The sequence below is a fragment of the Manacus candei genome, unplaced genomic scaffold (genome assembly GCF_025592945.1).
Source record: "Manacus candei isolate 608988 ecotype Guabito, Panama unplaced genomic scaffold, ASM2559294v1 h1tg000117l, whole genome shotgun sequence".
NCBI lineage: Eukaryota > Metazoa > Chordata > Aves > Passeriformes > Pipridae > Manacus > Manacus candei.
This window is the reverse complement of record NW_026138165.1, coordinates 466,014-490,347: the sequence shown is the minus strand read 5'-3', so window position 1 is coordinate 490,347 and position 24,334 is coordinate 466,014. Positions and strand designations below refer to the sequence as shown.

Here is a 24,334-nt window from a genome sequence, read left to right as displayed (position 1 = left end):
TTTCCAAGAGAAACTGTGGGCAAGAGCTCTGTGGCACAGGAACCTCCCACCTAAGTTCTACCCTAAATTTACACGTAGTAATCTTCTGTAGTCTGTGGGGTTTGGCAGGAAGCCAACTCCAATTGGCTACAGATGGTTTTGGTGTCAGAAGTGGGATTGTTTTGGTTCCTTTGGTTTTGTTGTGGGAACATTGTCTGGGAAAGCTGCCAAGAGCAGGTTTGTTTGTAAACATCCACCATTGTTTTGGGACACTCCTGGGAGAGCTGCCAAGAAGGATTGTGTTTATCTAAACGTAGCTTTGTTTAGGAACAAGGAGAAAGAAAAATAATAACAATGACCTTTTTACTAATTTTTTTCCTGATTCTTGGGTTTTTTGTGCCTGTCCTAGAACATCCTGTAAGGGACCGTTCAGATGGATGGAACAAATTGCTTCCTTTCCTTAATTTCAACATCCACAGCCTAGTGTTGCCCGTAAACAGAGACACAAACCAACAGAGTGCCGGTTTATGGGTGCTTTATTCGGGGCCCCGGGAACCTGCGGGCTAACGCCCCAAGTCAGGATTCCGACGACCCTCGTTCTCAGTTCAGCTTTTATACACAAACAAGTTTACATGTATTCTCACGGCTAAAACAATTACAGTTTCTATAGCAACCCAGGTGCAGTAGTTTATAACAATTAACAATCATCTACTCTAATCATAAATCTGCTTAAGTTGCCTTACCCCCCTAGAAACTGTTTCACAGACCCTTACCACATCTAAGGTACAAATCGTTACGTACATGCTTGACTAAATCTTTTGATTATTGTTTCTACTTCTTCAGTACATTCTATTCCCACGAACAAGGCTGCTGCTTAACTCACTACTGTAATGTGTTGCTTTCTAGGCCTCCCCTTTTACTTAAGCCTTAGCCATTCTACTACTAAATTTAAACTGCTTTGCAACAGTCCCCCCTTTTGAGCATTCTTCAGGCTTTGCTTGCAAGGATGCTCAAATACAGCAATCTTCAGGTTGCAGTTTCTTGATGGATAGGAGGTGATCCATTTTGCGGTGAGATTACTTCTTTTCTTGTTATAGCTTTCATGATGCGTCTCGTATGTTGACCTTCTTTTACAATCATTCCTAAAAGACACTTGTAAACAGTTATGGCTATGACAACAATTATTACAATCAATATTCCGTACTGGATAACAGAAGATATCCATCCTGACACATGGAGACCTAGGGAGCTGAATAATTGTCCTATCCAATTGTGTTCCGCTTCTTTCTGCAGTTTATGAACATTCTCGTCAATTTGTTCTAATTGATTAATTTCTTTCTCTACTTCTTGAGTGACATTTGGGATGTGTACACAACAATGCTCATCCTTTGCATGCAGGTAACCGCAAACTCCATGTTCTTTGAGTAATATCAGGTCTAATGCCATGCGGTTTTGTATGGTCATTCTAGAGGTGGCTTGTAATTGTAAATTTAGATCTTTAAATCCTTTCTTAGTGACTGCTGCTAACCTTTCGGTCTGGCTCATCAGTTTGAACAATATTTCTCTATTTCGATATGTTGAAATTGGGGCAAACAAAGATTCTAGTGCCCATCCGAATTTAACTCCTGCTGATGGCTCATGCCAATCTGTTAGTTCCAGGTCATTAATGTCATTACTAACTTCTCTTTTCTCCCGTGGTCGCATCTCTGCTGGTGTTAACTTCTCTTTTCTCCAGAGTGGACAAAGAGTAGGTATCCCTAGTGTGACAGGTACAACCGGACCGTCTAGTGGCATGTGGGTGGTCCATTGACCATGTCCCATGACCCATACTAGGTTTCCGGGACTTCTAACTGTAGTAGTGTGACAATCAATGTTTCTCACATGTCCTTTAATAGTATGGTTATATCCTCGACACTCACATCCTAACTGCAGGAGGGCTTTGACTGGCATTAAGCCTATTTCATCGTCTGGAGTGTCACATGTATATATTCGGGTACAATTCCAATCCTCTTTTGTATGTGTTTCTGTCCTCCAATTATGATTCCCTCTATTTCCTGTAGAATAAGTTTGATTCTTTTTCCCCTTCCAGTGAATGCACCACTGTACCTTTCCAATATAACTATATGTCTCTAGCAGGCTGGGTCCCCAAATTGTTTGCCATTCTTCCATGGTTGTAGAACTGGTAATATTTTGACAGACCTCTTCTTGTTTTTCTCGTTTTACTGAAGCCGGAACTTTAGAGCATGGGTGTGTTGAATTTGTAACTAAACAGTATCCTTTTAATTCATTAATTGTTTCACTTGTTACCCATGTCCCAATTACTACCCATCGGAAATATCCCGGCATCTGTTCACATTGCTTCTTCATCATTTTGTCACTTAATAAACATACATCTACCGTTTCGCTCCATGTGATGGTTACAAATTTGCAATTCCTTGTAATATTCTTAAACATTTTGGGTATTTCTGGCACTGGAATTATTCCCCATGGAATTGGGTCTCCTGCTGCATGAGGCATAGGGAGACATGCAGTAATTTTAGTAACGTTTTGTACTTTCCCAAAATCTCGAATTAGGCCCACAATTAAATTTTCCTGTTCTATTTCTCTATTCGGAATCTGCAGATCTCTCACATGTCGAGTTTTCCTGGGGGGTATAACTTGTACCTTAGTCATTATTTCCCGAGTTGTGTTTATCATGTGTATTTCTACATACCCATAATCAAAACTCCTTTGAATCCAAACTACACACATGTATGTCCCTTCTACGGTTTTAGACACCTCAGGTACCTGCAGGACGGTATAACCCTTTTGTTGTGTCGCATCCCAAACTGTTGTCACTCCTTCTGTTATGATTCGATCTTGATCCCTCCGTTTCCACTTGACGTGGACATCTCTTAATTCAGCTCCCTGGTCATCTGAAAACAGACAAGTTAAGTTTACATCAGTGTGTTCTGGTACAAACAAATAAGGATCTGGGGTTTCAATTCTCACGGTGGTCTCTGCTAGACTTATCAACCCCAGGAATACCACAATCTTCAATTGTTGGCTCGAAATACCGTCTTTGTAGGTGAGAGAGGTTCTACCGACCATGAGACTGGAACCTTCTTGACTCGGGTGTAATGGATCCAATTGTCGATTCCCTCGACTTTCACCGCCGTATAAGTGGTCATTATCACCTGGCGAGGACCGTCCCATGTTCCCTTTAATGGTTCCACTGACCAGTTTTTCACATAGACTTGGTCTCCTGGAGAAATGTCATGAACCGGATTCTCCAGGGGCAGAGGCCGATTCCACTGCAGCGCTCCTCTGAGGGCTGTGAGGGTCTTATTCAAAGATAACACATAGTTAAATACTGCCTGATCACCCACTACATGAGGATCCCCTTGGTAAGTAGCCGCATGATAGGGCTTGCCATACAATATTTCGTATGGACTTACTCCTATTCTTTCCCTTGGTTTAATCCTAACTCTCAGCAGAGCGAGGGGTACTGCTTGGGGCCACTGGATTTTGGCTTCCTGACAGATCTTCTTCAATTGACCTTTTAATGTCTGATTCATTCTTTCTACTTGTCCACTAGACTGCGGTCTCCATGGTGTATGGAGATTCCATGTTATCCCTAATACAGCTGACACATCTTGGACTATCCCTGCTGTAAAGTGCGGTCCTCGATCAGAGGACAGCCCTAGGGGAACTCCAAATCTTGGGATGATTTCCTTCAGAAGGGTTTTCACTACTTCTTTTGCCTGATTGGTCCTGCATGGAAAAGCTTCTGGCCACCCTGAGAAGGTACAAACATACACTAGCAGATATTTAAAAGTTTGGGTCTTAGGCAACTCAGAAAAATCTACTTGCCAATAGTCTCCTGGTAACTGTCCTACTTGTAGTTTTCCCATTTGTACTTGCTTCCTGACTACTGGATTATTCTTTATACACATAGGACACATTGCATTCACCCTTTTAGCTAGTGTTAACATCTGGTTTGAGAAAATTTCGTTTTTCAAGAATTTCACTAGTGCTTCTGCACCCCAGTGGCACTTGTTGTGTTCTATTTCAAGCACTGCTTTCATTATTCTGACTGGTAAAATTACCTGTCTCGTAGGAGTGATATACCACCCCCTGATATTTTTCTTCGCTTCCATCATCACAGCTAATTTCTCATCTTCAGGTGAATAATGCGGTTTCTCTTCCATGAATGCTATTGCTGGATTATTCCGGGTTGGTAAAAGAACCATTTGAGTCCATACCTTTCTCGCAGCCCTCCTGGCTGCTTGGTCAGCGTATCGATTTCCCTGAAACTCTCGTCCTGGATCAGCCTGGTGTCCTCTGACATGCATTATTGCCACTGCTGAGGGCTTATGTATTGCCTCTAGCAATTGTAAAATTTCTTCCCGATGTTTAATCGTTGTCCCCTGAGAAGTAAGAAGTCCTCTCTCCTTCCAGAGTGCTCCGTGAACATGAACTACCCCAAAAGCATATTTGGAGTCAGTCCATATGTTAACTCTCCTTCCTTGGCTTAATATTAAAGCTCTCACCAATGCCCATATTTCGGCTTTTTGTGCAGACGTACCTGGGGGTAGTGCAGTCGCTTCTATCACTTGTTGTAAAGTGACTACTGCATACCCAGCGTACCTGGTGCCGTTTTCCACAAAACTAGATCCGTCGGTGTACAGCTCCCAGTCAGGATCTGTCAGTGGTTCATCCTTCAAGTCTCTTCTGCTCGCGTAGACTTGTTCAATGGTCTCTACACAGTCATGCTCCAGGGTGCCTTCTTCCTGTGTAGACCTAAGGAATTCTGCTGGGTTGAGATGGTTAGTAATTTTCAGTTCAACATCATCTTGTTCTCTCAACAAAGCCTGGTATTGCAACATGCGGCTGGAGGAGAGCCAATGCCCCCCTTTTTGCTCTAGAACTGCTATGACCATGTGGGGCACATACACTATCATGTGTTTTCCCAGAGTCAATTTGCGTGCTTCCTGTATTAAAATGACCGTCGCTGCCACAGCTCTGAGACACCCCGGCCATCCCCCACTTACTGCGTCTAGCCGTTTGGAGAAGTACCCAACCGGTCTCTTCCAGGATCCTAATCGCTGAGTGAGTACTCCTAAGGCCATTCGCTGTCTCTCACAAACATAGAGCTGAAATTCCTTGGTTGGGTCCGGTAGTCCCAGGGCAGGTGCTTCCTGGAGGGCTTTCTTCAGTTCCTGGAATGCTTTTTCTTGCTCTGTCCCCCAGGTTAGCTTGGACTCCTTTGCTGCTTCATACAGTGGTCGAGCAGTCAGTCCGAAGTTAGGAATCCACAGCCTGCACCATCCGACCATTCCTAGAAAAGATCTCAGTTCTTGATTATTTCTAGGCACAGGTATAGCACATATTGCTTGAATTCTATTTGTTCCCAGGCGCCGGACTCCTTGGGAAATTTCACATCCCAGATAGATAACCTTCCGTTTTACTAATTGTGCTTTTTCTTTTGAGACTCGGTAGCCTGCTTGGCCCAGCATGTTTAACAGTTCAATAGTTAACTGACGACAAAGTCCCTGTTCTGTAGCTCCTAAGAAAATGTCATCTACATATTGCAGTATTATATATGAAAAAGGAGATTCTTTTACCTGAGTAGTCTTCCATTCCTCTAGTTCCTTTGCTAACTGATTACCAAATATTGTAGGAGAACACTTGAATCCTTGTGGTAATCTGGTCCAAGTAAGCTGTCGCTCTCGTCCTGTCTCCGGACTTTCCCATTCAAAGGCAAAGATTTTCCAACTTTCTCGTGCCAGTGGTATGCAGAAGAAAGCATCTTTCAAATCAACCACAGTAAACCACTGAAACTTCTCAGACACAGATGTTAGCAAGGTATAAGGATTTGCTACAACCGGGTGAATATCTTTTGTAATAAGATTTACTGCTCTCAAATCTTGTACTAATCTATATTTTCCATTTGGTTTTTTTTATCGAAAATATGGGGGTGTTAAATTCTGATTCACATTCTTGTAATATTCCTAGAGTTAGGAACTGTGAAATCATAGGGGCTATTCCCTTTCTTGCTTCTAAACTAATTGGGTATTGCCTAACTCTGACAGGTTGTGCTCCTTCTTTTAATTCTATTCTAACTGGGGTGGCTGCTTTAGATTTCCCAGGAACCCCGGTCTCCCACACCCAGGGTACAACAGCCTGTTCAATCTCTTGGGGTATTTCTTCCTTTTCCACTTCTTTCACAACAAAAATTTTCGCTAAATTTTCTTCTGGAATTTCTATCTTGACTCTCCCTTTTTCAAATATAATTTTAGCTTGCAAGGCTGAAAGCAAATCCCTTCCTAATAAACATTCAGGACTGTTAGGCATGTACAGAAATTGATGATCTAATTCTCTTCCCTTAAATTTGATATCTAGAGGTCGCAGAAATGTTCTTTCCTCTATCTGTCCTGAAACTCCCACTACTTGTACGGTTGAATCACTTAATGGCCCCATCAATTTATTCATTGCCGAAAAACTAGCTCCAGTATCTATTCTAAATTCCGTCGGCTCCCCCTCTACTTCCAAAACAACCTTTTAGTCTAAATCTAGCCGACTCTGTCTTCCACAACTCCCTAACATAAATGCTTGGGCGACACCCTGTGGCGTGCCCATACCAACAGGGTTTTGTGGATTCACAAAGCTTTGAGGATTCCAAGGATTCATTCCATTTCCAGCATTTAATGGGCATTCGTTTTTCCAATGTCCTTGTCCTTTACAAAGAGCACACTGATTTGGTCCTATTCTACCACGTCCTCCCCCGTATTGATTTCCAAATCCCGACTGATTGTTAAATCCTCTACCCATTCCTCCCCTTCCCCTATTACCACGACTTCTTCCTCTATGGCCACCGGCCCCATTGTTCTCTCCTGAAGCTTGTAAAAGCGCCAACAAGCTCGCTTGTTGTTTCTTAGTACTTTCCTTTTCCCGATTGTTATATGCTTTCCAAGCCACTTCTAACAATTTCTCTAAATCTCTTGTTTCTCTCCCTTCCAGTTTTTGAAATTTCTTTCTAATATATTCTTGTGATTGTCCCATAAAGATCAATGCTAATTGTAATTTTCCAGACTCGTCTTCCACGTCTAAATCTGTATACCTCCTAGCTGTTTCCTTTAGCCTTTCTAAAAAGGCAGAAGGGGACTCAGTCTTATCTTGCATTACTGAATATAACTTAGACCAATTCAACGTTTTTGGAATGCCACATCGTATTCCCTCTACCAATAATTCCTGGTAAATTTTTAACTTTTTATAATCTGCGGGGTTATTAGCGTCCCAGTCGGGGTCCTCCCGCGGTACAAAATCATTTACCGTCCCCCGCGCTGCCCGAGGCAGGGTACGAATCCTTTCCTTTGCTCTCTCCACCATCACCTTTAATACCATTTCTTTTTCTGTTGAATCTAAAATTGTATCTATTAATACCTGTAAATCATTCCAGTCCGGGTCTTGTGTTTTTATAACCATTTTTATAACACGAGCCACCCGCTCAGGATTTTCTCTATATGTCCCAGCTGACTGTTTCCAAATTAGTAAATCATTAGGCGAAAAAGGAACTTTTATCATGATTTTTCCCCTGCCTGCTCCAACCGCTTCTCGCAAGGGAGCCATCAATCTAGGGGGTGAGAGCGAAACGTCTGTCTCCCTCCCCCCTCCCCGTCTTCTTTCCCTCTCCCTTCGCCCTCTCCGAGTCCGTTCTGCTAGAGGAGTTCTGTCACATTCCCACCCCCCTGTTTCTTCCTCATCCGAGGATGATTCTAACGGGGGCATGGTGTGTGATTGTGCCCTTGCACGTGAAGGGAGACTATTTCTCGGGGGCGCACTTGGAGTTACTCCGGGGGAGACTAACAAAGACACATCCTCCTCTGGTTCTGAAAACCGTATTTTCTGCTCATGTTTATCATCCAATCCTTTCAATATCTTTATACTCCGCTCTTGACATTTCTTACATTTATCATCCTCCAGTTCCAGTTCTTTCAACACTAAGATACCACATTCCTTTTGCCATTCAGTGTTTTGTTCTAAATAATAAAACAAATCCAGATATGGTATTTCATCCCACTTCTCATTCTCTCGTAAATATCGCATCAAAGGGGTTATAATTTCCAGAGTCAGTGATCCATTTCTGGGCCACAGCATTCCTCCTGTTTCATATTGAGGCCATACATTATTACAATAATCAATCAACTGTTTCTTGCTTAACTCTTGTCCAAAATTTCCTTCCTTCCAATGTTTTAACAAGCAACCAAGCGGAGAATCGCTAGGGATATCTTTTTCTGTGCAGGATAGTGCTCTAAAGGTTTTAAATGACATCATGCTTGCTACTTGCTCACACACACACCACAATCTAAATTCATCAAATTCACAATAACACAACAACACAAAACAATACTTTTAACGACCAGCACGATAACACAACAATATAAACCAGAACAAAACCAAAACCAAAACCAACTCGCCGATTCTCCCTCTGAGAGGCGAGTGCTGGTACTGCGCAGCTTTCGCCGCGTCTTACGACCAGCGCCTAGGCTTCCCAACCAAGGTACCTTTAGCCCAACCCAGCGGGACACTCACTATCCCGTCTTATAGGCAGGCTCCCAACCAACAAACCTAAAAGAATAAAGCACCTTCGGGCTTACCTAGAGGGTTGTCCGGCGGGCGCGGGTCGGGCACGGGTCGATGTCTCCCCAGAAATCACCTGGTTGCCGGCATGGAGTAGATCAGCTCGTGAGCCGCCCAGCTACCCCCGGAGTCCCATCTGGGTCGCCAAAACTGTTGCCCGTAAACAGAGACACAAACCAACAGAGTGCCGGTTTATGGGTGCTTTATTCGGGGCCCCGGGAACCTGCGGGCTAACGCCCCAAGTCAGGATTCCGACGACCCTCGTTCTCAGTTCAGCTTTTATACACAAACAAGTTTACATGTATTCTCACGGCTAAAACAATTACAGTTTCTATAGCAACCCAGGTGCAGTAGTTTATAACAATTAACAATCATCTACTCTAATCATAAATCTGCTTAAGTTGCCTTACCCCCCTAGAAACTGTTTCACAGACCCTTACCACATCTAAGGTACAAATCGTTACGTACATGCTTGACTAAATCTTTTGATTATTGTTTCTACTTCTTCAGTACATTCTATTCCCACGAACAAGGCTGCTGCTTAACTCACTACTGTAATGTGTTGCTTTCTAGGCCTCCCCTTTTACTTAAGCCTTAGCCATTCTACTACTAAATTTAAACTGCTTTGCAACACTAGTAGCCAGTTTCCTTAATGGTGGCCTTCAAGGTTTGGTAGCAAAGACTCCAAGATCAGCTCTAACCCATCCCTACATTGTTCAGTGACAATGATCCTAGTGGTGAAGGCAGCGAAAATGCTACTTAAAATTGGAGAGGTGGTGCTGCATTGGTCCCCTTGTTGTAAGAAAGGCCGAACCTCGAAAGGAATCGCTGGAGCTTCGGGAAAGGGCTTGGAAAGGCCAGTCTCTGGATGGCAAGGACCCCAGCAGAACTCCGAGACCTACGAAGAGATTGCAGTCACAAACCTGGTGAACCAATTCTCACCTGGCTGTTACGATGCTGGGATAATGGGGCTCGAAGCCACAGGTTAGAAGGTTTTGAAGTGCAGCAGTTGGGATCTATGGCTTGAGATTGAGTCATTGAACAAGAAATGGGAAGAGAGAGACATTTGCACAGTCTTTGACTCCGGATCCTCAATGCTGTGAGGGAGAGGTACCCATTTAGAGAAGAGCTGGTGATATCTCCAAGAAGGTGGACTATGGCAGAAGAAGGCATCCAGTACTTACAGGAATTGGCTATGCTGGAAATCATTTCTTGTGACCTAGAATACCACCAGTGGCTAGAGCCAGAGAGCATTCCGTGCAGGCAACCAATGTGGAAGAAAGTAATTAAAGGTGCCCCTGCATCATATGTTAATTGCTTAATAACAATATACGATCCAAGGACAACTGAACTGACCATGGAAATGATGTGTGGTTGGATATGAAGCAGAGCAGAAAATCTGGAAGACTCTTCTGACTTCTGACACACCCACCCTAGGGAGAGAATGGAGAGAATGGAGAGGCCTTAAGAATATGAGGATGACTACAGAGAGAGAGATTACAGAGATGACAGAGACAGACCAGTAGAACAGTCTCAACCATGATTTTGACCTCAACCTCAATCTTGGTGCCAGTCTCATTCAAGATCTCCTTCCCTTATACACAGAAGGAGAGAAAATCCCAGACGTAGATCACGTGGTCAACTGTGGTCTTACCTACACAGCAAGGGAGAAAACATGAAAAAGTGGGATGGTGAACCCACTTCCAAACTCAAAGCTAGAGTAAGGGAGCTGAAACAAAAGGACACTGACAAGAAAGTTGTCTACATGGTAGACACAAACTTCTTAGAAAAGAAACTGCAATTGCCGAAACAAAAGAAGATGGAGGTCACTTTGACAATGACAAAAAAGCCTCTAAAAAGCCCAAGTCAATGTCCAACGACGAATGCTCTGATCAAGACCAATAAAGGGGCCCTGCCTTCTGCCAGGAGAAGGAGAAGGACACAGAAGATAATCGGGTTTACTGGGCTGTGTGGGTTCAATGGCCTGGCACATTGGATCCTCAGAGATACCAGGCTTTGATAGATACTGGTGCCCAGTGCACTTTAATGCCATGGGAGCATAAGAGTACAGAGACTGTTTCTATTTCTGGAGTGACAGGAGGGTCTCAAGAGTTGTCAGTGTGTAAGGGGGGTACTTTTGAATTAGATGATCAGTGGAACATAGAGATGTGAGAAAGAAATCATATTAGGATGTGAAACCAGCTAGAGTATGGTACAATGTAACTTCATGGCACAAGTGAAATATTGTGCTTTTTAGCAAGTCAGCCTGATATCCGGTATTATCAGAGCTGAGTTCTTCCTTGGTTTTGCTACATACTGCAAGATAGATACATCTACCCTTAAAACACAATGGTAGAGGTCATACATAGGGGTGAGAAAGATGATGGTGAGAGGAAGATTATGTGGACAGGGGTCGCTGGCCCCTTGCCCTACAGCAGGCCATGCACAGACTGTTGCTATCAGGGAATGAACAGGCAGGGTTTGGCTGCCACTCAGGCATCACCTTATACTGCGTACTGGCCCTACGTGGTGTAATGTGGAACTGATAAAAATGGGGTGTCAGAGCTGCTGAGTTGAGCGATACTCATCCTACCACCGAGACTGTGTTGCTCTGCAGGGATCCCCGCTAAGTTTGGGCACTGACCAGCTGCTGCAGATCCTGACAGCCCTGGCCTGTCTGTGTGGGTAAGCACAGTTTATTGATAGGAAGCAACTGAAAAAGCAAATTTTTTAATATCCTTTTAGTGTCCTTTAATTCCCCTTTTATTAATTAATACTGTTACATAAATAAATTGTCCTTAGTATTTCCCTTTAATTTCCCTTTTTACTAACCAATATCGCGTTAATAGTTATCCGTAATATTGTGTTAAGATCCTTTTTTGGTATCCCTTTAACTGCCTTTTTACTAGTTAACACTGTATTAAATGCTGTTCATAGTATTTGTTTTAATGCCAACTGATAAGGTAGTTATTTTGTATTCTTTTTAAGTTTTTTGATTCTCTTTGCTAAGTTTATTATTATTATTATTCTCACTGTAATAAAAGATATTTTATGTGTTTGAATGTCTGCTGCACTTATCTTTATTCCGGGCATGTATCCTAATGAACTGTTACACATCTATGTTCCCTGTTAAGACTCTTGTTGCAATCTCTCCTTCCACATTTCATCTGGCTGTTCTTATTACAAGCTCTTTTTCCGTTTCTTTCAACTCCGATAACATCAAGTCTATGTCTGACCAATCAATGTCCTGATTTTTTACAATGAATTCAAATCTCTTAGCTACCTTCTCAGGATTTTCCCTAAAAAATTTAGCTTCCTCTCTCCAGCTATTCAAGTCACTCGCTGAAAAGGGTGCTTTCCCTCTTGTCTGATTACCTGTGGGTGTTATTACCCGCTGCAGGGGAGCCACCGTGGGACTTGTCTTGGTTTTAGCTTTTGTTCTACCCCCAGTCTTGCTCTTGGCTTTCTGTCCCGCAGTCCAACCACCGTATTTGCTACTCACTCCCTCTTCTGGGTCCTCGACGCTCTCTGCTACACTCTCAGAATCTTCTGCATCCAATCCCCACTCCTGTGGGTTGCTTGGTCCTTGCCGAGCCAGCTCTGCTCCTCTAAAATGTGTCGGCTGCAGTTCCTGAGGGTCTGGGATACTTTCCTCATCACTGTCTCTCTTTCCCAGCTTAAAGCACCTCTGACCTATCCTACAGGCATCACAGCAATGCTTTCTCAGCTTACTATTTTTCTGACTCTTTTCCAGTGCCAACACAAGGGGATCTTGGGGGGCTACATTGATTCCACAACCTTTCAGCCATTCTGGCTTATGTCTTAAAGTGAAAAACATATCTGCATACATCACTTCATCCCACTTCTGCTCCCTGCAGAGGAACAACAGAAGCTGTAAAATTGGATTATAATTAATACTCCCTTGAGGAGGCCACTTCTTGCCATCATCTAATAAATAGAGCAGCCACCAATTCTGGCAATATTTTAAAAAGGTCTTTTTACTTAAGTTCCCTCCAGGAATACCTCCAAAATCTTTCCAATGTTTTAATATGCACCCCACAGGAGTCTTGGCATTTATTTCTTTACTCATTTTGACCCCTCTTATGAAGAAAAACAATTAAATCTATAATATCCTAACAATCACAACTATTATACTGCCAGATGATATCTACCCTTCAAATCCAAGTACTACTTCTCGATAAGAAACCTCCTAAACCCACTAATTTTACAACCAACCTGCACTAATACAAAACTCCACGAGATGTCTGCCTTAGACCACAAGTATACCTGGCTCTCACAAGAAGCCTGTATAGCCACACAAATCCACAAGATGCTGCTGTTGACCACCAAATGCACACTCTATAACAAACCTAAGGGCTTTAAAAGATACTGAAATCTAAAAATGCACCTTCTATGATGAATCTAAAGATCTAAAGAATCAAAAGAAACACATGGCTATGAGTTCGTCAACAGTAATATCTGGCACACCGAGTTTCCTCCAAAGTCTGATTAGCTCCACATCTAATACAATATAAATTCAAAGTCCAATCTATTCCTATTTCTTGGGTAGACTGGGGTCCAAGAATATATTTCAAACAATTATTACATAAAGCACGCACATAAAATGAACAATTACAAAATGGACAGATTCTAATTCTAGGTTTCAGGCTATGTGGTGTATTCACAGTCAACCTCTCAGACCCCCTCCCCATAAAAACCTTAACAAGATGTCTCTATGGCTGGTTCAGAATGAACAGACACTTCAGAAGCTCGATTTTGCTTCCACACAAGAAGAGAAAACCAAATACTATGACAACTGCCACTTTCCAAGAATACACAATACTATAGGCACCTCAAACCATAAACAAAAGAACAACCAAAAGGAAACTTAGACACCTCGTTTCCCTCAAAAGAAACAATATTTGGCCAAATACAAACAAAACTGGAACATACCAGCCCGAAGGGGATATTCCCCAGGAAGAGCATCCTCTCCCCTCTCGGCAAGACGGCGTCTCATCTTGTCTTATGGGAATCCAAAACCAAAATAGACAAACCCAAATAAAAATGCCTTTTACCAATAGGCAGCGTTCTTGTCCAGCCCCCTCAGGAAGCCACCGAAGAAGGGAACCCCTTCAGGTGAAAACACTCATCCGAGGGCACCCAAAGGGGTCCCGACATCTGAGGATTCCACATCCAGGAGAAGTCATTGTCGTGCTGCAGGTCACCAAATGAATCTGAAAAATCCAGTTTAAAGAGCTACTCGGAGACTTTCATCTCTTTTGAGCAGCAAAGGTATTTATTTGCTGACATTGGGAGCAAGTGTGGTTCGCACCACAGAGAACTTACTCAAAGGTCGCGCACAAAATCAGAGATTTTTATACATTTGTCATATATGATTAAATGCATATTCATATGATTACAACATCTATCTACACACATGAATAACAGGCGGAGTGTAGGCAGAGCTCAGGCGGAGCTTGGGGCGGTGCTTCTCTTGGTACTCAGTTCTGCTAGGGTTTAGGTCTTCCTCCCATGAGTCTGGGGTCTTTCCTCCTCTTCATCAGCCTTGAACTCTTTACCTTTCCATTGTTCTCAACCAGCTCAGTGAAACTTGGAGAAAGCCCTGGCTCCAGGCCTATATCTGCTATTCAAATTTCTACCTTATCTTCCTGTATCCTAATTTATTACATCTAATACTGCGTATTGCTTCTAGCATTCTTCTAAGTTTTGGTCCAGTAAGCAGAAGAGAACTAACTGTGGTGACATAGACCCATTAGATGTTAGAGGGTTTTTTAGCAGGCCCAGATCTCAGTTAACACCTTTGGGCTGAGCTTCTTGTTTCACCTGGGGCCCCTCGGACACTTCACAACCTGATGTCAACAAGGGGGAGCCGGTGACACTGAGGAGCCTCAGGGACCCAAAGACACCCTGTGACACTGGGGCACCTCGTGGTTATCGGTCTTGTCCGACAGTTCTGTGCAACCACAGAGAGGCAAAACAGCAGAGCCTGAGCGTGTTGATCCAAATTATTCCCATCTCACCTGAAGATGTCCCTGCTAACAGAGGTCCTGTGTGTTCCCTCTGCTCTCTGGGCACTTGCATCCTTTGAGAGCTGCCCATCACTGTGGTAGCCAAGAGCACAGGGCAGGGGGACCCCTGGAGGGGGAGTAGAGACATCTTTCACTAGATCAGGTTGCTCAGAGCCCCATCCAACCAGGCCTTGAATGTTTGCAGGGTTGGGGTGATGCCCAAAAAGGTGCTGCAGCCCTGTGATCCCCTTGGTGGCCTCCTCTGGAAGTGCCCCAAGAGGTGCGTGTCTTTGCTGTGCTGAGGAGCCCATGGAGCTGCAGGAGATGCCAGGGCTGGCAGGGGAATCCCCCCAAGCCATTGCCATTGCGGGTGGGTGCGTTGCAGACACCCAGAGGAGCCCAGAGCTGGAGGCAGCACTGCAGGGGGGTCTCAGCTGAGCGGAGCAGAGGGGCAGAACCCCCTGCCCTGCTGCCCACGCTGTGGGATGAACCCAGGACACGGGGGGGTTGTGGGCTGTGAGCTCCCATTGCTGGCTCCCATCCTGCTTTTCATCCCCCACTCTCCCCATGGCCTTGGATGCAGGGCTGCTCTCCATCCCTTCAGCCCCGAGCCTGGCCCTTGAGATCTGGGGGCATTTGACACCCGCTGGCTCCTTTGATCCCCTTTCCCATCCCTCCCAGAGCACAGGGAAGGACTGAGGGGCCTTGGCTGATTGTCCCTGACCCTCCCCTGCCCCAACACCAAGCTGTGCTCCTTGGGGACGGTGCTTGGACAGCCCCAGTCAGACCCTGTTTCCCGCTGTGCCCCCAAACCACCGGGTGCCCCAGGGGACGTGGGAACACACATGGACACGGGAAGGCACCCGTGGAGGTGGGAACACGCACACCCAGACAGACACAGAGCATTTGTTTTGCTGCAGGGGTTTATTGATTCTTGCAGGGAAATTGCCAGGGCACCCAGGGGATCAGGGGGGTCCTCCAGGGATGATCATCTCCTCATGCCGCTGGAGGGGCCAGGACAGGGGTGTCACCACCACTTCCAGTCCTGAAAGACAGAGGCCCAAACGTCACCCCCGGTGTTCACAGGGACATGGGAGGGGCCTTGTCCCCACCCTGTCTGTCTGCAGGGAGCTGGGGCAGGAGAAGGGAATTGGATGCTGAGATCCATGTGGCCCCCAGAGCCCCTGAACCCGGGATGCTCTGACACCTCCCCGAGCCCCTCCCTGCCCTCCCGGTGAGCCTGGGGGTCTGCAGAGCCCCCAGTGCAAGGCAAGGCTTGGGGGCAGCTCTGTCCAGCTGCCCCAGGACACGGAGCAGGGACAGCCCCCTGCGTGTCCCTCTGCTGTCCCCAAGCTCTGCCCACTGCAGAGGGCTCAGGGACCCCCCAGGGCCCTGCCAGGCTCCTTTGGGGGGCTGAGGAGCCTCCCATATTTCTCACCTGGACATGCAGAGAGGCAGCCGAGCGTCACTGGCGCATCAGCTCCACCTGGTCAGCCACGGGGGGCTGGGGACAAAGGCAGGGTTAGAGACACACTGGGCTGGTTCTGGGACACACTGGACTGGACTGGGGCAGACAGGGCTGTACTGGGACACACTGGGATATAGTGGGGAACATTGGGGTGGAATGGGACACACTGAGCTGGACTGGGGCACACTGGGCTGGACTGGGACACACTGTGATACCGGGGAGGGTCGTGGCCATGAGAGGGGAGGGTCTGGGCCCAGCAGAACTTGGGGTACCCACCTCAGACCTCTTCACTCAATGGACATCCATGCCTCCCTGGAGAGAGAGTGTGAGGTGTCACTGGGGTGTCCCCAGGCCCCGGAGGGATGGGGGGACTCCATTTCCCCCCATTTCCCACACGGGGGACATCCCAACTCCAGGACTTACCCCGACACATCCACCTCCTCCTTGTCCCGAGATTGGCTGGGGAAGGAGAGCAAAGGTTTAAGCAGGATTGGCCCCTGTGGGGCTGGGGGAGGGACACGGGTGTCCCCAGACCCCCCAGCCCATGGTTGGCCCCTGGTCTGAGGGGGAAAATCCCTTCTGCTCCCCCCAGCCCCACTGCACCCAGTTTCCCCTGGGATCCCTGTTCCTGCAGGGCCCAGGGTGGGGATGGAGACAAGGAGAGCCAGGGGAATTCAGGGCCTGCAGGAGGGCGGGGGGAGGAGGAGGGGACCCAAAGAGGGTGAAGTGGGGGGAATTGGGGATCCCACAGGATGGGCATTGGGGTGTGGAAGGGATGGGACTGTGGGGGATGCAGGTGAGGAGGAAGGGATTGCAGTGGAGGGGACCCAGGGAATGAAGCAGGGCAGGGGTGGGGGCAGGAGAAATGGGGAAGGGGAGAAAACTGGAAGGGACTGGGAGGGATTTTGGGACTGAGGGGTCAAGGAAGGGGATTTCTGGACACGAGTGTTGTGGGCAATGGGAAAGGGAAAGGATTAGAGGAGAAAGAAGGGAAGAAATGGTGTGGGAATGATGCCCTGTGTGTGTGTGGTGGGGTGGACTGGGGTGTGTGGGAATAGAGTGGGGACCCTGAGGAAGGGCCTCCCCGGTGCACACTGGGGTGGACTGGGGAGCACTGGGATGGCCTGGAGGATGGTGGCCACCAGAGGGGAGGGTCTGGGCCCAGCACAAGCCCTGGTACCCACCGGGCCGCCGATCCCGCCTGCCTGTAGAGAGACAAGGAGACATCACTGGTCACTGGGGTGTCCCCAGTGCCAGGAAGGGATGGGGGGCCCAAAGTGCCCCCCACTTCCCACACTGGGTGCTCCCCAACTCCCAGACTTACCTCCCCACATTGGACGCCGCTGGCCTGAACGGGCTGCAGGAGGAGAGCAAAGGCTTGGTTGGGGTTGGCCTTGTGGGGCTGGGGGGGACACGGGTGTCCCCACCCCCTCCAGCCCCGGCTGCCCCCCGGGCTGAGCGGGGCTCTTTGGGATTGCGGCTCCCAGGCAAGTTGGGGACACCAGTGCAGGGGGAAAGGCAAGGCATTGAGGGCAAAGCCTGGAGGAAAGGCCCTGGGAAGGGGCCATGGCAGGGCATTTCCCAGTTGGTGCCAGTTCAGCCTGGCCAGGCCTTGTCCCACTTGAGCCCAGGGTGGAGCTTGGGCCTGTTTGTCCTCCTTGGACTCAACTGGGCTTGGCCCAGTTCCACTCAGTTTGGGTTGGGCCTTTGCCTTGGCTGGGAAAGAGAGGAGATGGTGGGGAGATGCCCCAGGGGACCAAGAGGATGGGATGGGGAGGCCCAAAAAGGTGGGATTTGGGGTCAGAAAGAGCAGGAAGCGTTGGGACTGTGCCAGGACGGAGCCGGGTGCAAGCATCCCGTGAGGAAGCGGAGCTGCAGCAGCAGAAGTTGAATTGTGGGAAGGGGAAGGAGAGAGGAAATTGTGGCCAGAAGAAAGTGGCCTGGCCTGGGGCTGGGGGTGCTGGGGAGTGCTGGGGAGCCCCTGGATTGGGAAGGGGCCCATCCCTGAACCCATGGCCCATTCATGGGGGCCTCACCTTGGCATCTGCCGGGGGGCTCATCAGGATGGTGAAGAGCAGGGCCACGCTGAGCACAGCGACCTTCATCTTCCTCTGGGCCTGGGCAGCGCTGGCTGAGGCTGCACAAGGGCAGGAGCACATTTATCCCTGCCGGGACTCCTCCCTGCCCCCTCCCCGAGAACCCCCGGGGCAAAGCCCGGCTGGGCACAGCCCCCAGCCCTGGCCACAAGCCCAGCCCTGGCACAGAGTCCATCCCGCCTGCGGCACCCATCCAGCCACCTTCCCCGGCATCCCTCCAGCTTCCTGCACGGGGCAGCTGCCCCTGGAAGGGCCCAGGCCCCTGGGGGTGCCAAGGGGGTGGGCAGGGAGCTGAAAGCAGCTGCATACCCTGTGGGGAATATCCCACACAACACAATCCATCCTCCAACAGCCCCCAAAGCCTGATCCCCCCATGTCCTCCTGCCCATCCCTTCCCAGAGCTTTCCCTCTGGGACACCCCAGAGCTCAGCCCAGCCCCAAACCCGGCATGTCTGAGCACAATTGTCCCTGTTCCCACTCCAGCCCCTTGGCTGAACGCAGGGCTGGCACTGCCCCCCTTCTTGGGGCACCAGGAGCCCGGGATCAGGGAAACAGGGAGCTGGGAGATAAAGGGGCTGACGGGCAATGGGCACAGCCGGGTGACTGGGATCTCCAGTCTGGGCAGGCACTGGGGAGCACTGGGCAATGCTGGCCCTGGCACACAAGGGCTGGGCCCAGGGAAGTGCTGGGGTGGTGGCAGTGCCCGGCTCCAGCCCATTTGCGGGCACTGCAGCCCCCAAGTGGTGCAGGCCCAGCCACGGCCTCCCCGAGCAGAGCCCAGAGGGGCAGATGCCCTTTGCTGGCCCTGCCGCTGTCCCAGCTGGGCACACCGTGTCCTCCCGCATCAGCCGGGCCCCGCTCTGCTGAGCTGGCCCAGGCAGGGGGGGCCAGGCACTGGCAGCCCAGCAGGGCTCTGGCTCCACACTGGGCTGGCCCTGGCACACAGCTGCCCCAGTGCCCCTGTCCCCAGGGATGGCCCTGCCCTGCCCTGGGCCCAGCGCTGGCCCTCAGCAGGATGGCACCTTCCCGCCCCACTCTCCCTCCCTCCCCACCCGCCTCACAGGCCCCTCTGGGCTGGGACCCCCGTGGGCACAGATCAAGGACAGCCACTGAGCGGGGGCTCCCGGCACCTGCCACAGCCTCAATTCTCCACTCACCTTTGGCCACATTTCTGCAACACCTTCCATCCTTTCGGGCCCCTGACCAGACACAAGAGACCATTGTGGGGCAGCTGGGAAAACATCTCAGCTGAATGACTTGACTATTTGCCTTGCATTTTCCCCAGGAGCCGGCAGTGACCTGGAAGATTTTCCTTTTGCCCCTTTCTGCTTTGTGCCTTGTTTGTTGGATAATTGAGGAACGTTGACTGAGGAGGGTCCAAGGGGAGGTGAAACCGCTCAAGAAGGAGGCCTTTACAGCCCCTGTACCCCAAGGGGATGTCATTGCCTCCACCACAGGGAATTCCATCTCATCCTGGGCACCTCTTCCTTCGGGAGTTTGCAAGATCTTTCTCAAAGCCATTCCTGTCCTTCCCACTCTGCAGGAGACACCTCCAGAGGCTGAGGACTGCTGCCCCCTTCCCAATCCCACTGTCCTTATCCCCAGCAAGGAATCCCCAACTGGACTCCACACCCTCCAATTCCTCACTCCTGGCCCCAGTATCCGGCATCTTCCTTAATGATGGAGGCCAAGAGATGGAGGGCACCCTGAGCCCGTGACACTGAGCTGAGCGGGGCAGGTGACACACCTGAGGGATGGGATGGCATCTAGGGGGACCTGGACAAGCCAGAGAAATGGTTCCAGAGTGTGGAGAGAGAGATAAGGCTAAAAGTTAACACAAATAGGAATTAGATAGGAAAACCAGCTGCTGCTTCCTGGACAGCAAAGAGACTCCAGCTGCTGCTTCCCAGCTGGGATAAGGTCACGATGCCCCACAAAGCTCCCCAGGCACCCAGAAACAATTGTAACACTTCTCATTACAAACCCTCACACTTGTCCTAAACCTAAAGAAATAGCATAAAAGACAGCTGGAAATGGGAAAAGAACTGGAGGGAGATTTCCATTGAAAGAGCTGGGATCAACGGAGGGGTTGAACCTGTCTTCTTCTCCCTCAGGGACGCCTGTGCTGGGTGGGAAGTGTCAGCTCTGCGTGTTAGTCACTGCTTGGAAGGACTAGAACTGGCTTTTGCTTCCTAATGTAGTTGTAGATTGGTTTGGTTTAGAGGTTGTGCTTTGCTTTGCTTTAACAACAATTTGACATTGTTTGAAGTGTGTTTTTGCAGCCAGACCCCATCCCTGACCACCACGAACCTTTAACCTGTGCCAATTTGTATTAATAAAGAGTGTTATTCCTCAGACTGTTGGAGGGAGTCCTTTATAAAGGTGCTGCCAGTTTTGTTGATGCTGGAGTAACTAGTGGAAATATCCACTGAGGGGTTTTCCTTTGGCTTGTGACGTGTCAGTGTCCGAAAAAGGGACCTGGAATTCCCCCCACCTGGTGGATCTGTTTGATGGAGGGTTCCTGGGTGGAATATGGGACAGACTAGATGGGACTGCCAGGGTTTTGTTTTTCCCTGGGGCACCAGCAGACAAACAAATCCCCAAGAGTCGGGTGAATTCCCCTTCCCCCGTTTCCCGGCACACACGGGAATCTGCTGAGGTTGGACAAGACCAAGGTGGTGCAGCCGGGTCAGGGCAACCCCCGGGATCGGTGCAGGCTGGGGGAGGAAGGGATGGAAGTCCCTGCTGGGAGAGGGCTCTGGGGGTGCTGGTGGGTGACAAATGGGACACGAGCCAACCCGGAAACCCCCCGTGTGCGGGACTCATCCTGGGGCAGGGGAGGAGGGGAATGTGCCCCTCTGCTGCCCTCAGGTGAGACCCCACCTGCAGTGCTGCCTCCAGCTCGGGGGGCCCAGATCAGGAGGAATGGACCTGTTGGAGTGGATCCAGAGGAGGTCACAAAGATGCTCGGAGGGCTGGAGCCCCTCTGCTCTGGGGACAGGCTGGGACAATTGGGATTGTTCATCCTGGAGAAGAGAAGGCACCAGAGCGGCCTTAGAGCCCCTTCCAGTGCCTTGAGGGTCTCCCCGAGAACTGCAGAGGGATTTTGGACAAGGACCTGTAGTGATGGGATGGGAGAAGGGGGAATGGCTTCCCACTGACAGAGGGCAGGCTTAGAGGGATATCGGGGAGAAAGTTTTCCCTGTGAGGGGGGAGGCCCTGGCACAGGTTGCCCTGAGAAGCTGTGGCTGCCCCATCCCTGGAAGTGTCCAAGGTCAGGATGGACGGGGCTTGGAGTAACCTGGGCTAGTGGAAGGTGTCCCTGCCCATGGCAGGGGGTGGCAAGGGATGAGCTTTAAGGTCCCTTCCCACCTAAATCAGTCCATGATTCCAGGATTCTGTGCTGAGACAAGGCAAGTCCCTGTGGTGGGCAGTGACTGTAAACCAGTCCATTATCCCAGTCAAAACCAGGACAAGAGGACAGAGACCTCCTGCTGAGTCTGGTCCTGCCACCTCATGCATCTACTGAGGGTCTCTGGGAAGCTGAGGGCACCAGGAAATTGGGAAGGGAGACGTAAATGTGGGGAGAACAGGACCCCCTTTTCTCCTCCTCTTTCCCTCTGGGAGTCACCACAACACCTCCCTGCAGGTCACGGCCTGCAGAGAACATCCAAGTCCAAAATCCATTTGGAACCAGAGGGTGGGAAAAATCCCACAGCAGGGACTGCAGCAACAAGAGGAATTTCTCCAGGTGCGCCCAGCTCTGCTCAGGGGGAAGGAAGGAGACAGTCCAGGGGGGATCAGCTGCACCTCAGGCACCCTGCTCACGTCTCTCATCCATCTCTCTCTCAAACACCAACCTGGGGACATTTCCCTCTTCCAATGAGCTGCTAATGCCACAATTTGGATGGTCCAGAGTGGGACCTTTGGTGTTGAGGGGCTGTAAATGCCTCCTTCTTGAGAAGCTTCACCTCCCCTGGGCCCCTCCTCAGTCAACGTTCCTCAATTATCCAACAAACGAGGCACGAAGCAGAAAAGGGCAAAAGGAAAATCTTCCAGGTCACTGCCGGCTCCTGGGGAAAATGCAAGGCAAATAGTCAAGTCATTCAGCTGAGATGTTTTCCCAGCTGCCCCACAATGGTCTCTTGTGTCTGGTCAGGGGCCCGAAAGGATGGAAGGTGTTGCGGAAACGTGGCCAAAGGTGAGTGGAGAATTGAGGCTGTGGCAGGTGCCGGGAGCCCCTGCTCAGTGGCTGTCCTTGATCTGTGCCCACGGAGGTCCCAGCCCAGAGGGGCCTGTGAGGCGGGTGGGGAGGGAGGGAGAGTGGGGCGGGAAGGTGCCATCCTGCTGAGGGCCAGCGCTGGGCCCAGGGCAGGGCAAGGCCATCCCTGGGGACAGGGGCACTGGGGCAGCTGTGTGCCAGGGCCAGCCCAGTGTGGAGCCAGAGCCCTGCTGGGCTGCCAGTGCCTGGCCCCCCCTGCCTGGGCCAGCTCAGCAGAGCGGGGCCCGGCTGATGCGGGAGGACACGGTGTGCCCAGCTGGGACAGCGGCAGGGCCAGCAAAGGGCATCTGCCCCTCTGGGCTCTGCTCGGGGAGGCCGTGGCTGGGCCTGCACCACTTGGGGGCTGCAGTGCCCGCAAATGGGCTGGAGCCGGGCACTGCCACCACCCCAGCACTTCCCTGGGCCCAGCCCTTGTGTGCCAGGGCCAGCATTGCCCAGTGCTCCCCAGTGCCTGCCCAGACTGGAGATCCCAGTCACCCGGCTGTGCCCATTGCCCGTCAGCCCCTTTATCTCCCAGCTCCCTGTTTCCCTGACCCCGGGGTCCTGGTGCCCCAAAAGGGGGTCAGTGCCTGCCCTGCGTTCAGCCAAGGGGCTGGAGTGGGAACAGGGACAATTGTGCTCAGACATGCCGGGTTTGGGGCTGGGCTGAGCACTGGGGTGTCCCAGAGGGAAAGCTCTGGGAAGGGATGGGCAGGAGGACATGGGGGGATCAGGCTTTGGGGGCTGTTGGAGGATGGATTGTGTTGTGTGGGATATTCCCCACAGGGTATGCAGCTGCTTTCAGCTCCCTGCCCACCCCCTTGGCACCCCCAGGGGCCTGGGCCCTTCCAGGGGCAGCTGCCCCGTGCAGGAAGCTGGAGGGATACCAGGGAAGGTGGCTGGATGGGTGCCGCAGGCGGGATGGACTCTGTGCCAGGGCTGGGCTTGTGGCCAGGGCTGGGGGCTGTGCCCAGCCGGGCTTTGCCCCGGGGGCTCTCGGGGAGGGGGCAGGGAGGAGTCCCGGCAGGGATAAATGTGCTCCTGCCCTTGTGCAGCCTCAGCCAGCGCTGCCCAGGCCCAGAGGAAGATGAAGGTCGCTGTGCTCAGCGTGGCCCTGCTCTTCACCATCCTGCTGAGCCCCCCGGCAGATGCCAAGGTGAGACCCCCATGCCACGGCCATGGGCTCAGGGATGGGCCCCTTCCCAATCCAGGGGCTCCCCCAGCACTCCCCAGCACCCCCAGCCCCGGACCAGGCCACTTTCTTCTGGCCACAATTCCCTCTATCCTTCCCCTTCCCACAATTCAACTCCTGCTGCTGCAGCTCCACTTCCTCACGGGATGCTTGCACCCGGCTCCGTCCTGGCACAGTCCCAACGCTTCCTGCTCTTTCTGACCCCAAATCCCACCTTTTTGGGCCTCCCCATCCCATCCTCTTGGTCCCCTGGGGCATCTCCCCACCATCTCCTCTCTTTCCCAGCCAAGGCAAAGGCCCAACCCAAACTGGGTGGAACTGGGCCAAGCCCAGTTGAGTCCAAGGAGGACAAACAGGCCCAAGCTCCACCCTGGGCTCAAGTGAGACAAGGCCTGGCCAGGTTGAACTGGCACCAACTGGGAAATGCCCTGCCATGGCCCCTTCCCAGGGCCTTTCCTCCAGGCTTTGCCCTCAATGCCTTGCCTTTCCCCCTGCACTGGTGTCCCCAACTTGCCTGGGAGCCGCAATCCCAAAGAGCCCCGCTCAGCCCGGGGGGCAGCCGGGGCTGGAGGGGGTGGGGACACCCGTGTCCCCCCCAGCCCCACAAGGCCAACCCCAACCAAGCCTTTGCTCTCCTCCTGCAGCCCGTTCAGGCCAGCGGCGTCCAATGTGGGGAGGTAAGTCTGG

At 50.5% G+C, this 24,334-nt stretch overlaps 3 protein-coding genes across 3 annotated transcripts in view; 1 reads left to right on the top strand and 2 right to left on the bottom strand.

Annotated features, from left to right (window-relative positions):
* LOC127461967 (ankyrin repeat domain-containing protein 26-like) overlaps positions 1-11,508 on the top strand; it is a 64,546-nt gene extending 53,038 nt beyond the window's left edge. The window contains exon 15 of the mRNA XM_051770223.1: positions 9,269-11,508. The gene's annotated coding sequence lies outside the window, so the exon portion shown is untranslated. The remainder of the gene's footprint in view (positions 1-9,268) is intronic.
* On the bottom strand, positions 2,633-5,417 carry LOC127461969 (uncharacterized). The gene is made up of 2 exons (XM_051770227.1): positions 4,068-5,417; positions 2,633-3,302 (listed from the first exon to the last, which is right to left on the bottom strand). Exons 1-2 carry the CDS (start codon positions 5,295-5,297, stop codon positions 3,015-3,017), a joined length of 1,518 nt encoding a protein of 505 aa, XP_051626187.1. The 5' UTR covers positions 5,298-5,417; the 3' UTR covers positions 2,633-3,014.
* The window catches only part of LOC127461970 (ankyrin repeat domain-containing protein 7-like), a 29,695-nt gene continuing 16,059 nt past the window's right edge, over positions 10,699-24,334 (bottom strand). Inside the window, exon 12 of the mRNA XM_051770228.1 lies at positions 10,699-10,824. The gene's annotated coding sequence lies outside the window, so the exon portion shown is untranslated. The remainder of the gene's footprint in view (positions 10,825-24,334) is intronic.